Source organism: Malaclemys terrapin, chromosome 3 (assembly GCF_027887155.1).
Source record: "Malaclemys terrapin pileata isolate rMalTer1 chromosome 3, rMalTer1.hap1, whole genome shotgun sequence".
NCBI lineage: Eukaryota > Metazoa > Chordata > Testudines > Emydidae > Malaclemys > Malaclemys terrapin.
In genome coordinates, this window is record NC_071507.1 from 193,930,002 (window position 1) to 193,945,054 (window position 15,053).

At 42.1% G+C, this 15,053-nt stretch overlaps 1 protein-coding gene across 8 annotated transcripts in view; it reads left to right on the forward strand.

The window, feature by feature from the left end:
* Positions 1-15,053, forward strand: part of SUPT3H (SPT3 homolog, SAGA and STAGA complex component) — a 445,162-nt gene that overhangs the window by 326,512 nt on the left and 103,597 nt on the right. For all 8 annotated transcript variants that reach the window (XM_054021899.1, XM_054021900.1, XM_054021901.1 and 5 more), the window contains 2 exons: positions 456-546; positions 2,634-2,770. In XM_054021899.1, coding sequence (XP_053877874.1) covers positions 456-546; positions 2,634-2,770 — 228 coding nt within the window. The remainder of the gene's footprint in view (positions 1-455; positions 547-2,633; positions 2,771-15,053) is intronic.

A 15,053-nucleotide genomic window follows, 5' to 3' on the forward strand; every position in this document is an offset into this window, starting at 1 on the left:
GTTTATAGGCCTAAATTTTCAAAAGTAAAGAATGATTTTGGATGCCCAACTTGAGATACCTTAAGCAAGCCTGATTTTCTAAAAGTGTTGAGCATCTGCCTTCTGAAAATCAGACCCCTTAGTGATTTGGCACCAAAAATCACCAGTCACTTTTGAAAATTTAGGCCAGAGTCAATAGAATTTTTATCACTGCACTATAATAAATCTGTAGAGGGCCCAAATTAGCAGCTGCTCACGTGGATGATTCCTTAAAGTCAATGGGATTTTCGATGCATTGAGCTGCTGCAAAATCAGAGATTCTGGATATATTTAGTAAATATTGCATATTAACTGAATAATATATGTACTTTCTCTCTGCGTACACACAGTGTGTGCTCTATAATGATCCCTATTCTGTAAAGCAACATTTTGTATACATTTTAATCATTGTCAATGTACTTTTTTCCCTCCCTTAGAAAAAGCTTAGAAGGCTGCTCAAATATATGTTCTTCCGAGACTACAAATCTAAAATTGTCAAAGGCATTGAAGAAGATGATCTCCTTGAAGGTAAAAAACCTTTGAGATAATTTTGCCTTTTTAAGGAAATAATCAAATTGTGCACTGTGTATCCCAACAGAAAATTATATACCTCCATCTAAATAGTTTTTGACACTCAAAATATTGGCTTAGTTGGCAAGTCCATTTAACCTTTTGCTTTTCCATTCAGACTACTTCATAAAGGTTCAATATTTCCATTCACCATCCAGATGATAAGTGGGACTGTTTAATGTCAGAACTGTGTTGAACTAAGAAACTGGTGCGGATTAAAAGGCTAATTGATTTCAGTATGTGTAATTTAAATGTGGCAGCTACAGTGTGCAAGGGAGAGGTACATGTCTTTGAAATTCATTTGAATGGACATTTGTTAATTTATTATCAAGGGTTTTTGACATATTTTATGAAGCAACCATAATCTAAAGTCACTTAATACTGATATATGACCAGAACTTTCTTCCTGTGTTGTTTGAAGTTTTAAGGAACCAATGTATAGTTTAAAGAATTGGAAACACTTATTCTTCTCCATTTCATAAGCAAGTCACATAATTTATAACAAATGGGCATAACTTTTAATCTAAGTAGATTTTGGTTTTATCTTGGGCCAAATCTTCAGTTAGTAAATATCCATTTAACTCCACTGAAGTCAGAGAAGCTATGCTGATTTACACTAGCTGAAGAGCTGACCTCTCATTTGCAGACAGTAAGGTTAGACCCTATCAGAGGTAAATCTTTCTTACTTTTAATAGATACTTGAGGAAGGAGTCTCTTTCTGTTTTACACTTTGGCAAAACCTGTGTAACTTATCATGCCAATAAAGTCTCACTAAATTGAGTTGAATTAAGTAGTAAATTACAGTTTTCATAGCTAAAGCTTCTATAAGTCAGACGCATTTGAAAGTGCCACTAAAGAGTAAGTATTCCTCTTAAAATTGAGAGTCAAATTTTCAAATGCAGCTTTACAGTTGCAGCATGAATTCTAAGCACACTGTATTTTACGCATGCAGTGTCCATTGTACAAAATGCATGTGCAAATGTAGTGCTGGAACTATAGAAGCCCCATTTGAAAATTTGACCCTCCTTTTTTGTGGACTCATCTACTGTACTTCCTGAATTTTTAGCTTATATCAAAATGAGGTTCTCAGCCTTCATATAGATATGACATCCTGTGTCAGGATTTCTTCATGGGCTACTTAGCAACTGGCTTATTGTCTTCCTTCCCCTTTTTCTTGTTTGTTTCTTTACTGGGAGGGGATTGTCCCCTTGGTAAATAGGCTGTCTCTCCAACTATCTCTCTAATTGACAGTGGGATAAAACAAGCTGTCTGTGGAACCACACCTGCTCTAATGCCAACAGTTTAGTTAACTCTTTACCCATGGTCTTCTGGAGTTTGGCTGAGGGGTGACCTATCTTATCTCCTGTCTTAGCAGCAAAGTTGCATTTTGAGATTTGTGTGATGATTGCTTTTAGGGCATAATGTCCTTAAGATTGACTGATTGCCATGTATGGGTTTGGGAAGGAATTTTCTCCCCTATGTTACATTGGCTGAGTGTATTCATGCTCATGAGAGAGGAGTCACCGCCCCAGGAAGATTCTGTGCAGATCAGTTGGTAACAAGAAAGGGTTTACAGGGGGCATATCAGTTATGGTTGAGCCTAGGGCAATTTTGTCTCTGGTGATTAGCTGGTAGTGCCCTGTTTGATATAGTTTACTTTCATAGTGCACTCTGGTTATGAAAGCCTGTGATGTTAGTAATTAATGTTGCAGTTTGATAAGTGGTTGTCAAGGCCTCATTTTCCAAACTCTGAAGTGTTTGGAGTCAGAAGGAGCTAAAGATGGTGTGAGAATATAAGTAAAAGCAGGCCCTCAAAACTGTGCACAGGTACAGAGCCTCCCGTGAGCAAAAATTTTCTTTTCCAAAGGAGGGTTTAAACCTAGTGACTGGAACATTTAGAATATATTTGTCATCAGAATGGGAAGCACTGTATTGTTCAAACAGGTCCTCACTTTAATGTTATTAAAGTAGGCCTTGCAGATGTAAAGAGTCACAGATGAACCAAAGTAACAGACTTGTTTTTAATTTTGTTCACCTTTCTATAGACAAATTCAACAGTAGCAGTGTCAACAAACGTCAGAAGCTGGCTCAAGACTTTCTCAACTCTATTGATCAGACTGGGGAGCTCTTGGCTATGTTTGAAGATGATGAGATTGATGATGTTAAACAAGAGCGGATGGAGGTAATTTTTGTCCTTTTCCCTACAAGGGTGACCAGATGTCCCGATTTTATAGGGATAGTCCTGGTTTTGGGGTCTTTTTCTTACATAGGCTCCTATTACCTCCAACCCCCGTCCTGATTTTTCACATTTGCTGTCTGGTCACCCTATGAATCCTCACTCACATCCAGTTCCAGAATAGAAAGGAAATGTGCAATAGATTTCATATATCATGTTGTTCTGATTTTTTTTTCTCACCACTTTTCAAATCATTGATGCCTTTCTAGGTAGATAGTGTAAATAGACTCTTATTTCCATATTTCTTCCAAGAAGGAAATGTTTCTTGTTATCCTACCTATGCATGCTGAAAGGTAGGGGGATGGACTAGATGTAGTCATAGATCTTTCAATCCATCTCAGCTCTGTTTCCCTTGGATAGACAGCAAATTCTATTTCAAAATATTGTGGTTAGGATAGTGCCAGTTGTGAGGAAGTCTTTCTGATTACTCCTTTTATATGGGAAAATGTTTTTAAAGAATATATAATCAGCTTCCTTTTTCCATGTTAGCATAGCTTAGAAATAAAGTGGAAAAGTTCTGCTCCCACACCACACAGTCTTGAGTTTACCCTTCTCTCTTTAAGATCTGCTTCCTTTTCTGCGTATACATTTAAAGTCTGTCTTCATTATTATTTCAGAGATCTGCCCTGAATGTCTTTACTTTGTATTAACAACAAGGAGTCTGGTGGCACCTTAAAGACTAACAGATTTATTTGGGCATAAGCTTTCGTGAGTAAAAACCTCACTTCTTCGGATGCATAGAGTGAAAGCTACAGATGCAGGCATTATATACTGACACATGGAGAGCAGGGAGTTACTTCACAAGTGGAGAACCAGTGTTGACAGGGCCAATTCAATCAGGGTGGATGTAGTCCACTCCCAATAATAGATGAGGAGGTGTCAATTCCAGGAGAGGAAAAGCTGCTTCTGTAGTGAGCCAGCCACTCCCAATCCCTATTCAAGCCCAGATTAATGGTGTTGAATTTGCAAATGAATTTTAGTTCTGCTGTTTCTCTTTGAAGTCTGTTTCTGAAGTTTTTTTGTTCAATGACAGTGACTTTTAAATCTGTAATAGAATGACCAGGGAGATTGAAGTGTTCACTTACTGGCTTGTGTATGTTACCATTCCTGATGTCCGATTTGTGTCCATTTATTCTTTTGCGGAGGGACTGTCCTGTTTGGCCAATGTACATGGCAGAGGGGCATTGCTGGCACATGATGGCATATATGACATTAGTGGATGTGCAGGTGAATGAGCCTCTGATGGTGTGGCTGATGTGGTTGGGTCCTCTGATGCTGTTGCCAGAGTAGATATGGGGACAGAGTAGGCAACGAGGTTTGCTACAGGGATAGGTTCCTGGGTTGGTGTTTCTGTGGTGTGGTGTGTATTTGCTTCAGGTTGGGGGGTTGTCTGTAAGCGAGGACTGGCCTGCCTCCCAAGGTCTGTGAGAGTGAGGGATCATTTTCCAGGATAGGTTGTAGATCGTGGTAATGCGCTGGAGAGGTTTTAGCTGGGGGCTGTATGTGATGGCCAGTGGTGTTCTGTTGTTGTCCTTGTTGGGCCTGTCCTGTAGTAGGTGATTTCTGGGTACCTGTCTTGCTCTGTCAATCTGTTTCCTCACTTCCCCAGGTGGGTATTGTAGTTTTACGAATGCTTGATAAAGATCTTGTAGGTGTTTGTCTCTGTCTGAGGGGTTGGAGCAAATTCGGTTGTATCTTAGGGCTTGGCTGTAGACAATGGATCGTGTGATGTGTCTTGGATGGAAGCTGGAGGCATGTAGGTACGTATAGCGGTCAGTAGGTTTCCGGTATAGGGTGGTGTTTATGTGACCATCACTTATTTGTACTGTAGTGTCCAGGAGGTGGATCTCTTGTGTGGACTGGTCCAGGCTGAGGTTGATGGTGGGGTGGAAATTGTTGAAGTCCAGGTGGAATTCTTCAAGGGCCTCCTTTCCGTGGGTCCATATGATGAAGATGTCATCAATGTAGCGCAAGTAGAGGAGGGGCACTAGGGGACGAGAACTGAGGAAGCGTTGTTCTAAGTCAGCCATAAAAATGTTGGCATACTGTGGGGCCATGCAGGTACCCATAGCAGTGCCACTGACTTGAAGGTATAAGTTGTCCCCAAATCTGAAGTGGTTGTGGGTACATCCACCCTGATTGAATTGGCCCTGTCAACACTGGTTCTCCACTTGTGAAGTAACTCCCTGCTCTCCATGTGTCAGTATATAATGCCTGCATCTGTAGCTTTCACTCTATGCATCCGAAGAAGTGAGGTTTTTACTCATGAAAGCTTATGCCCAAATAAATCTGTTAGTCTTTAAGGTGCCACCAGACTCCTTGTTGTTTTTGTAGATACAGACTAACACGGCTACCCCCTGATACTTTACTTTGTATTGTTCATAAAATCTCTAAAGTGTCTTGATTGCTTTTTAAAAAGAATTTACATATTTTCAGTGGTAGGGTTTTTTGTTGTTGTTGTTCTCTTCTTTGTGGTGAGCTGTCTGACATATTTAGCCATATTTGACAACTATGCCTTCTTGGTTCTTCTATCTGTTGGTGGATTTCCTAAGGAGCCTGGATAAGAAATAACGTGACTTTCATCCTGTGCTAGAATAGTGGTTTTCAGTCTTTCTTGTACCGGTACCTCCCATCCCAATTAGGCAGAATCTTGCCCGGATCTCCCCCCATTTAGTAATATGGGGAGGGCTGGGTGGTTGTGACCCCCAGGTTGAGAAACCATGCCATAGAGCAATGGTTTCCAGCCTCTGTAGCAGGAATGGCAGTTCTGACAAGTCATTTAAGATCTTCCCTCCCCACCACTCAAACCTGCATTTTAAGTTCCTTGGAGGAAGGACATTTCCTTTGATTGGTTCTGTACAGCACCATGCGTGCTTTTGGCTCAGTATACAAGTGGTAAGTAATACTATATTAATGAGAGAGCAACTGTTCTGGGCCCTGGCCCACAACTGTTTGCTGCTTTATATTTACTTGTGCCAGTACAACCAACTTTTTAGTCAGCTAAACTGTAGGAGTTGCTTGAAAAGTGTGAAGACACTTATCCTGGAGGAGCCCATTCTGACTTTCTAGATAATTCTTTTCTATCAACCCCCTCATAAAAGTTCAGTTCATGAATCGTAGGGGATGCAATTACATTCATAATAGGATTGATTCTCCTCTGATGCTGGTTTTACAGTGGGCTACTTCCATTAGTTTCAATGAATTTACTCGTGATTTGCAGCAGTATGAGAAAAGAGCCATGCCCTATAACTTTTACAGTACATTCACACTGATTGAAACACCATGAAATGTGTAGTCAGTGTTTAAATATCCTGTACAGTTGGTAATAGAACCAGAAATCTAGTTTGTGATGCATGTTACTTCAAAGCGCTCAAAATTTTGCCCCCCTCCACCCTTTTTTTTTAAATTTTATTTTTTGGAGTGGATAGGGAGAAATAAGCAATTGCAGGAGATGGATTCCATTCCTAAAAAGAAGAGTTGTAAAGTAGTCTAGTGTATCACATTTTCTGTGTGCAGTAGATTATGATTAACCCATGCTAAGTTTTGGAGGCAGTCCAATAGACATACATACTTTCAAAACTTTAACAACCTTCTTTAAGGAATTAGTGTACTTAAATCGTGAACTGTGATCTAAAGGCAGTGTTCCTTTTAGGTATCAATTACCTCAGAAATGTGTGGTTATCTTGGTTTGGACAACTGCAAATGGTTTCAGTTCCACTTTGCCCAGGGCCAAAAACATGCTAAGTTGTCCAGAGCAGATGATAAACATATATTTCTGATGTCATTATGGGCTAAACAGGATATGATTGTTTAGTGGTATGGTTTCACTTATGATACCGAAAGCAAATATTGTCTATGCTTTATTTCTTCAAAAAACATTTGATAAAATTATAGCTGAAACTACATGAAATGTATTCCTCTTCTATGATGTCCATCACATATTTCCATCACTGAAGATTAAGGAAAGCTCCAACCCACTTTCAAACACTAATGAAGTAGAACAAGTAGCTTTTCAGCTTTGATTGAAAAATATCAGCTAACTCTGTTGATTTACATAGAAGGGGCATTCTACAATCAGAATATCTTGCAGCTAGAGACATCTTACTATATCATTAATCTGACACAAGCATACTCCCTCTAGCAATGATAGGAATCAAAAAGGTGCAAGTGAAAGCTGAATAATCTTAAAATTCAGGGCTTAAAAGTAATTGAGAGTAGAAGAATCATTCTTGGTTCAGTTCAGTACATGATTATATTGCAATTGTGTTATATATTACAGTCAGCGTATCAGTATAAGAAAGTATCAAAACCAGCAATAAATAGTTGCAGCAGTAGTCAACTGGCTTGTCAATAAAAGCTGGATTAGAGATTCTGTGTCACTGAATCATTAAACCTCAGTCTCCCAAGCTAACAGTAAACGATCCATGTTATGCTACTCAAAGTAACAAAACTGTAGATGGGATAAAATATTCCACCTCATAGACATAGCTTGACTATAGACAGTAGAAAGTGGAACTGTCAGGAGCATAGAAATTGCCTGTTTCTGATTTGATAGGTTACAGTTTCTCAAGAATAAACCACAACTGTGGTAGTCTGTTGGGAAACCATGTTTGACTTATGGATTGCAGCCTCCTGCCTTTAAAGTGCAATAGAATAATCAGCATTGGCATCACTCTGTGATTGAATTTTCCTTCTGCTGCCTCTAGTGTACTATAGAATCCATGAGCACAATGAAAGATTCCAAATAGATTGTAAGTTTGCTCTTCTCTGTGTCTTAAAAGTTGTACTTGAAAAGAGAAAATTGGTTAGAATTAGAATTAGTGTATGACATGGCTTGGCCAAAAGGGTAAGCTGGCATGTGCTGGTCTAAGTTCTTTGCATTTGTCTTCTAATTTACTGATTGGAGTGTGTGCATGTGAATGTGCAGGTACTTTGAACTTTTCGGGTGATCTATTTTCATAAATATTAGCTTGGCCACTTACTTCACTCTCCTATGGATGACAGCCTTTCAGATTTTGAGATGTGCTGGAGGAGCTTCAGGCTGCTGTGGTAGTGGTCTTCGATTATATGCCTTTTAGAGGCAAGAACTAACTCTCTCTCTCTCTCTCTCTCTCTCTGGTTGGTGCCACCATATGCTACTTATTATATATTAAGATATTAATTCCTGTGAGGTGGACCCTTTAAAAAAACAACCTAGCAGCAGTGCCCCATTAAGATTACAAAATCAAGCTCTCAGAGGTCAGGAAATGCACTGTTAAGTTTAAGAAGAGGAACACTCTACTGTCACAAAATACAGAGTGAAGGTAGATTTGCTCTTATATTTGGGGCAGACTCCTTTCTAAGCTCAGGTAAACTACAATGTTCTGGTTCGCTGCCTGGCACAATGTCAGCCCCAGCATGAGTTAGATCAACCAACCTGTGCCAGCTGGTAACAGTCCCCAAGAGACCATCCACTAATGAGTACTGCTGAACTCCAGTCATGCCCCTTGTGGCCCATCCTTTATCTCTGACCAAAAGGTGTGGTGACATAGAAGCAAACTATGCTGGCTTTATGTCTGCTGAGACTTCCCCCATGCCGGGGAATTCACAGCTGGATAGATAATGGTTAATATGTGGTCCCTCTGCACCTTCTCAGTGGTGGAAATGGCCTGGATCTGGTTTCCAATCTTAGTACATGGTGCATAAGTACAGTTTACTCCGTAGTCTTCATAGAAATGGCTTTTATATACTTTGTTTATCTGACACACACACAGTAAACCACAGCACTTACAAAATGCTAAACAAATATCTGGCTACAAAAACGGTATACTGAATCATAATGTGAAGTAAGGATGCCGATGGTCTTTTCTTACTTCTGAATGCTTAATTGTGCAAATACAGGACGTTTTCAAAAGTGTATAAAGGGTTTAGGAGCACAAGATCCATTGAAAGTCAGTGGGACTTGTGCTCTAAAGTCCCCTAGCTGCTTTTGAGAATACCCACGCAAAGTTCTCCCAATGTTGTTTTTTCACATAAAAATTTGTCAAAAGTACTGCTATATGCTGATAAAAATCGGAAACAAATATTTTAATAGTCAGAACTCTTATTTATTTTCAGCTAAAGTAATTGCAAAAATGACCCGTTTTAAATGTACTTTAGTGTAGAAGGTTTCTTTTCCTTTCTAAAAAAGTCATTTGCCGTCATTTGTTTTATAATGGTGCTATCTCCCCCACAGGGAAAAAGCCTTCCCATCAGAAAGCTGAACGGACATGCAAAGGAATGCAAACAGCATCACACTGTGAATGCTGTATTTCAGTTGTTGTTCCCTTAGGATTCAAAGGAACACCATTCATCTGTCACTCTGTCTGCTAGTTTAGGGATATATTTCCAACACTCAGATTTTATATAGCAATAATTCAGCAGGAATAGCCACCATAATGCTTTCATAGTACATTGCATTTTTGAATAAACAGTGGAGGGAAAATAACTTCAATAGAAGAATACAGTACCTTTAGAAAGTAGGCTTGAAGCCAAGAAAAAGTTAAAGCTTGGTTACATTTGGAAAGGGGTAGGCAAAATGTGTGGCTTGTTAGAAGATATTGTCCTATAAAATTACACACAAGACATATTTTAAAATGAAGTTGGCCAATATACCACCTGTTCTAAGATCCCTAGATTCATTTTCAGTTTAGATCTGATTCTCCCTGTACACTCCCAATGGAGCTAATGGAAATACTTGCATTCATTGAAAAGCCTATGGTGAGCTGTGCATAGTTCACGGAAAAGAAACTGGTTTCACTCACTCTTTTGCAAAATAGAGTAAGCTGCAAGGAATTCCTCTTTAATCTCCCAGCAGGAAGAGGGTTGTGTGTGGAATGTATAGGACTTGTTCATTTCTTGTGTGTTCTGTAGAAACAGTGGGTGTGGAATTTCAGAAAAGTGTGGTGGTGCCCAAATACCTTGTTCATGATACTCATGTAGAGAACCAGCACAAATTGCTGCCCCTAGCTGAGGTGCACCAGGTTGGGGGCTGGTAGGGTTACCATATTTTGAGCCTCCAAAAGGAGGACACTCCACGGGGCCCAGCCCCGCCCACGCCCCAACTCCGCCCCTTCCTCAAAGTCTCCGCCCCCTCCCCTGCTTCCCGCGAATATTTGATTCAGGTAAGGAGGGGTGTGGGGGGAGGAGGCGCAGCCCAGTCTGCCCCCCCTGGCGTCTCCAGCCTGGGTCGGCCCGCCTAGCACTGCCGGTCCCCGGCCCGGTCCCCGGCTGAGCATCCCCGGCCCGGCCCCACCGGCCCCCGCCGGCCCCCGAGCCCCCGGCCCCGCCGACCGCCAGCCCCCGAGCCCCCGGCCCGGCACCGCCGGCCCCTGAGTCCCCGACCCGGCACCACCAGCCCCCCATGTCCCGATTTTCCCGGACATGTCCGGCTTTTTGGGATTTCCCCCCAGACGGGGATCTGGAGCCCAAAAAGCCGGACATGTCCGGGACGTATGGTAACCCTAGGGGCTGGGCACTGGAAGTGAGAGCAGACAGCCTGTCTCTTCTGTGCACTCAATGACTCCCCCCTGGAGGAGGAAGCCATCTGATTAAAATGCAGAGGGAACAACCTGACCAGGAGGGGGAGAGAGGAGTAGATTGGAATAAGCAGTCTAGTGAGACTGGGACTGGAGGAAGGGATGGAAATTGCTACTGGGAGCTGGAGGGGCAAGACTAGAACAGACAAGGAGACAGCTTGAGAACTCTGGGAAAGAGAGGGATTGGCTGGACAAGAAGACTGGGAGCTGGTGTGCGGAGGGTGGCATTGGGAGCCAGTGAAGGAAACGGGGACGGGGGTATGGAGAGCAAGGTGATTTGGGGGGAGCTGGTGAGAAGGAGGCAAGACAGAGACTGGTTGAACAAAGACTGGGATTAGGAACCACTGGGTGGGAACAGGGGCAACAAGAGGAGAGACAGAGCTGACAAGGAGTTGGAGTGTGCGGGAGAATTGGGACTTGCAGGGAAAAGAGGTTGGGACAGGGAGCCAGAGAGAGGGTGTTGGGGGAGACTAAAATTGGATGAGGAGCTTGGGTAGAGGGCCTGGAACTGAAAGCTGGTGGGGTAGAAAGGGAGAGATGGATTGGACAAGGAGCCAGGAGGGGGGGAACTGGCTCGGCAAGAAGACAGGGACTGGATGTCAGGAGGAGGAGAGACTGGGAGGTGGGATTCCAGCGAGCCTAGAGGGAGAGACTAGGACTGGCTGGGAAAGGAGAATGGTCCTGGGACATGGAGCCAGGCATGCAAAGAGACAGGATGGAACGGGGATATGGCAAAAGAGTTTGTTTCCACCAGTGCACACTTCCATCCAGAGCCTGGAATGGAACCTGGGATTCCTGAGTCTCACCGCTCCTCTGCTGTCCGCAAATATCTGTGAACCCCTTGGCAAAGTTTTTCTTCCCCTTCTAGTGCTGGTCCACATACAAAATTCAACCTGCTCCTACTATCACAGGGTTTCTCAAACAGGGGTCGCCGCTTGTGTAGGGAAAGCCCTTGGCGGGCCGGGCCAGTTTGTTTACCTGTTCCAGCAGCTCCCATTGGCCTGGAGCAGCGATCCGCGGCCAGTGGGAGCCACGATCGGCCGGACCTGCGGACAGGTCAGGTAAACAAACTGTCCCGGCCCACCAGGGGCTTTCCCTACACAAGCGGCGACCGCTGTTTGAGAAACCCTGTACTATCAGTTACTTGCTAGCTAAGGTCTGTGTGGTGAATATAAAGGTTGCAATGCTACTGACTGCCCATGTGGGTGTCAATATGATGCCACCTTATGGAATTTTTTTCCAGTTTATATTAAAACCTAGAAAATTACACCCCAAAAAGGTATATTAAAAGAACATTATTAAGGTTGCAAAGTAAGCACTCAAGAGTTAGGAAATATCAGAATTAAGGTTCCTTAAATAGCCTTCTTTTGCATGTGCGTTATGATACTATTTTTTCCATAGGACCCTTGTCTCATTTAGTGCACAAGATGGACCTGCTTTGGGAATGAATCAGGACTGGGTAGTGATGGAGACTATTGCCTGTAGGCCTCTGCTTTATTTGTTGCAGAAGTTGGAAGGTGCATAGTAAATGAGGCACAGGGATTGCAAGAAGAGATGGGATGGTCTCAAGGTTAAGGTGTTCAAATGCCATGCTGGCGAATTGGATTCTATCCCCACTTTTGCCATAGAGTTACTGTGTGATGCTTGGCAAGTCACTTAAATCAAAAATTGTTGCATGTGGTCACTTTTTGTGTGTTCCTCGTTTTCTGGGTGTCTGACTTGAGACCTTTGGGTCCCATTTGCACTCTCAGCTGCAACTAAAGTCAGTGGGAACTGTGCTTTGAGCGTATCAAATGCTATGTAATGCTCAGTACTCTCAAAAATCAGGTTGAAGGTGTCTCAGACTAGCTACTTTTGACCTTAATCTCTCTGTGCCTCAGTTCCCTATCTATAAAATGGGGATTGTGACCAGCTACCTGTGATAGGCCTCACTGAAAATACCACACTCAGAGCAGACTGCAAGAAATAGGGCAGGCAATCCCCAAAACTGGTGGTTTACTCTATAAATAGATTCACAAATCATGTAACAAAATAGCTTCTGCAGTGCAACACTGGTTAACCAGAAGCCAAACATAGTCCTGCTTATACATTCCAGCCCTCGGCTCCCATCCAGATAATTAGTTCTGAAATGGTGAGAGATTATTGAAAACCTAATTCACCATATGTGAGGTTCTTACTAATCCCAGAGGATCAGACACACCCTCACGTCAATATATATTTCAGATCTTACCCAAATATCACACTGTCAGCCAATGCTCAGTAAGCTAACTAAAGATTTATTAATAAAAGAAAAGGAGAGTTATAAATGGTTAATAGATCATATACATACAAATGACTGCAAAGTCCTTATATCAGGTTTGTAGCAGTGATGGAAATGACTGCTGACTTGTAACATCTCTCTGGTAACTTCCAAGAGATTGGAAGGTCCTCAGTCTACAGTTCAAGATGCTCCTTTTGGTTGTAAATCCACAGTCCAGAGAATTAGAGCAGGAAAAGAGGCAACATGGAGATGTCTTTTTATATTCTCTGCCATGTGCATGGAAAATTACTGTCCCAAACAAAACCCACAGCCCCTGTTTGTGAAAAGTTACTGGCCCAAAATGGTGTCTAGGGTCACATGAGCAGGTCACATGTCCTTACACATGGTTTGCTGAATCACAGGAGATGGCCACTGGCACGCCACAGGGAGACCTACTGGGTGGGATGAGTTTCTTCTATGACCCATTGTGGGAGTTGAGTGTTATTGATAGGCCATCAATACATAGCTGTCTAGCCCTGAGGTAAATCTATCTGGTGAATGTCATCCAAGAATAGACACAGGTTTAAGATACAAGTACATAGCCAATATTCATAACTTCAGATACAAAGATGATACATGGATTTAACCAGGATGATCATGCTTGATAGATTGTAATGTTTCCATTGACAACTTACATGATACATGTTGTACAAGATTTATGGTAATTGTATGATATAAACAATCATCTTTAATCATATAGCATCACAGGGATAATAGCACCTTCGCACCTCACAGGGTTTTGTGAAAATAAATTAATATTTGTGAAGCATTGAGATACTACAGCAATGAGCACCATAGAAAAAATCTATGAGGAAATAAATAATTGTATCTTCAAATCAAGGTTTGAATAATGTGCAGTAAATAAGGCATCGGGCCACAGATTGAACAATGAGGATAAAACAAAATAATAAATAGCTGCTCAGTAAGTGAGCACCATCGATTCTGTGCACTGAATGAGAAAGGGATCTGGTGGAAAAAATAGTATCATGATTATAGACTGCATTATAATACATACTCACAGACAACCTTAATTCTAGCATTTCCTCACTTTTGAGTGGTTGACTTTTCAACCTTAATAACATTATTTTAATGTAAAAGATATACTCACACAAATTAAACTAAATAAAAACAAAAACCATGTTAATTAGGCTGCAGAGTCAGGCTCTCAGAAATTAGGAAACACCAGATTATAGTTGCCCATGAAACCTTAATTCAGTATCCTTATGCACTGAATGAGGTTGGGGTCTCATGGAAAAATGTGTGCTTATGATCACATCACGTATGATCAGGTAATTAAAGTTATAAGCGCAACGGGATCAAGCAAAGGTTGCACAGTCAACCATAAAACTTGGCATTGCAACCTTAATAACATTCCTTTGAAGTCATTTTTGTATGTAATTTCTGAGGTGGTTGTTTTTTTAAAGGTAAGGGTAAAAACAAATTCTGTTTTGTACAGCTCTCATAAAGTCCCCCCATTTGCATCATTAGCAGGGTTTGAACTTTGAGCCTCAGCACTGTAACACAGACCTATCTGACCTGAATTCCAGGACTCAGTGTGTTAGCTGGCAGCAGGAAAGGCTCTTATCCCAAAGTTGAGGGTTGGGTTGCTGGGTCCAGGTAGTGGTGGGACACAGCCAGGCTCAACTCAACTCAGCTCAGCTCTTTCGCGTCTCCTCTCTGGGAGGTGGGGGATCCTGCCCCATATAGTGCTCCTAGAAGGGGAAGATGGGCTGCCAGGAGCTAGGGGATTTTGTTTAAATTGTTATGCCCTAGAGGTAGGGGGGTGTGTGTGTGTGTGTGTGTGTGTGTGTGTGTGTGTGTGTGTGTAGAATGGTATGCTGGGACTATGTGATAGATGTAACAGTAGAGGTAGGTTTATGGGGAGCCTGCCTTGTCTCTCTCCATTTCCCACCCTCCAGGGAGTTGGGGTACTCCTGTCCCATATTGTGCCACCAGAGAGTATGGGTTGCTGGAGCTATTGTGGAGGGGGAAGCCTAGCCTGGCTCTCACTCTCTCTTCCCCTTATAGCTGCTCCTATACATTTCCAGTATAATGTCCACTACTACTGCTTTGGTGACAGCATGAGCTGAGCTCTTTAGAACGCTCAGTGATTTGGGCATACTATCAGAATTTTCCGGTGGAACTCGAGTGAGAGAACAGAAATGGTGATTTTTAACACTTTATTACTCAACTAAATGTGAATGGAATTTCACAGATGAGAGTAAAGGCACTTCTGTTTCCTGAGAGGTGTCTTCCTCCTGAATAGCAAAGGCATGCTGCAAACAATGGGAATGTTAATGCTTCTCGAACTAAAGGCCAAAGAATCCTTTAGAATGGAAAGTACCGGGCAACCTAATTATATGGGACAGTGCCC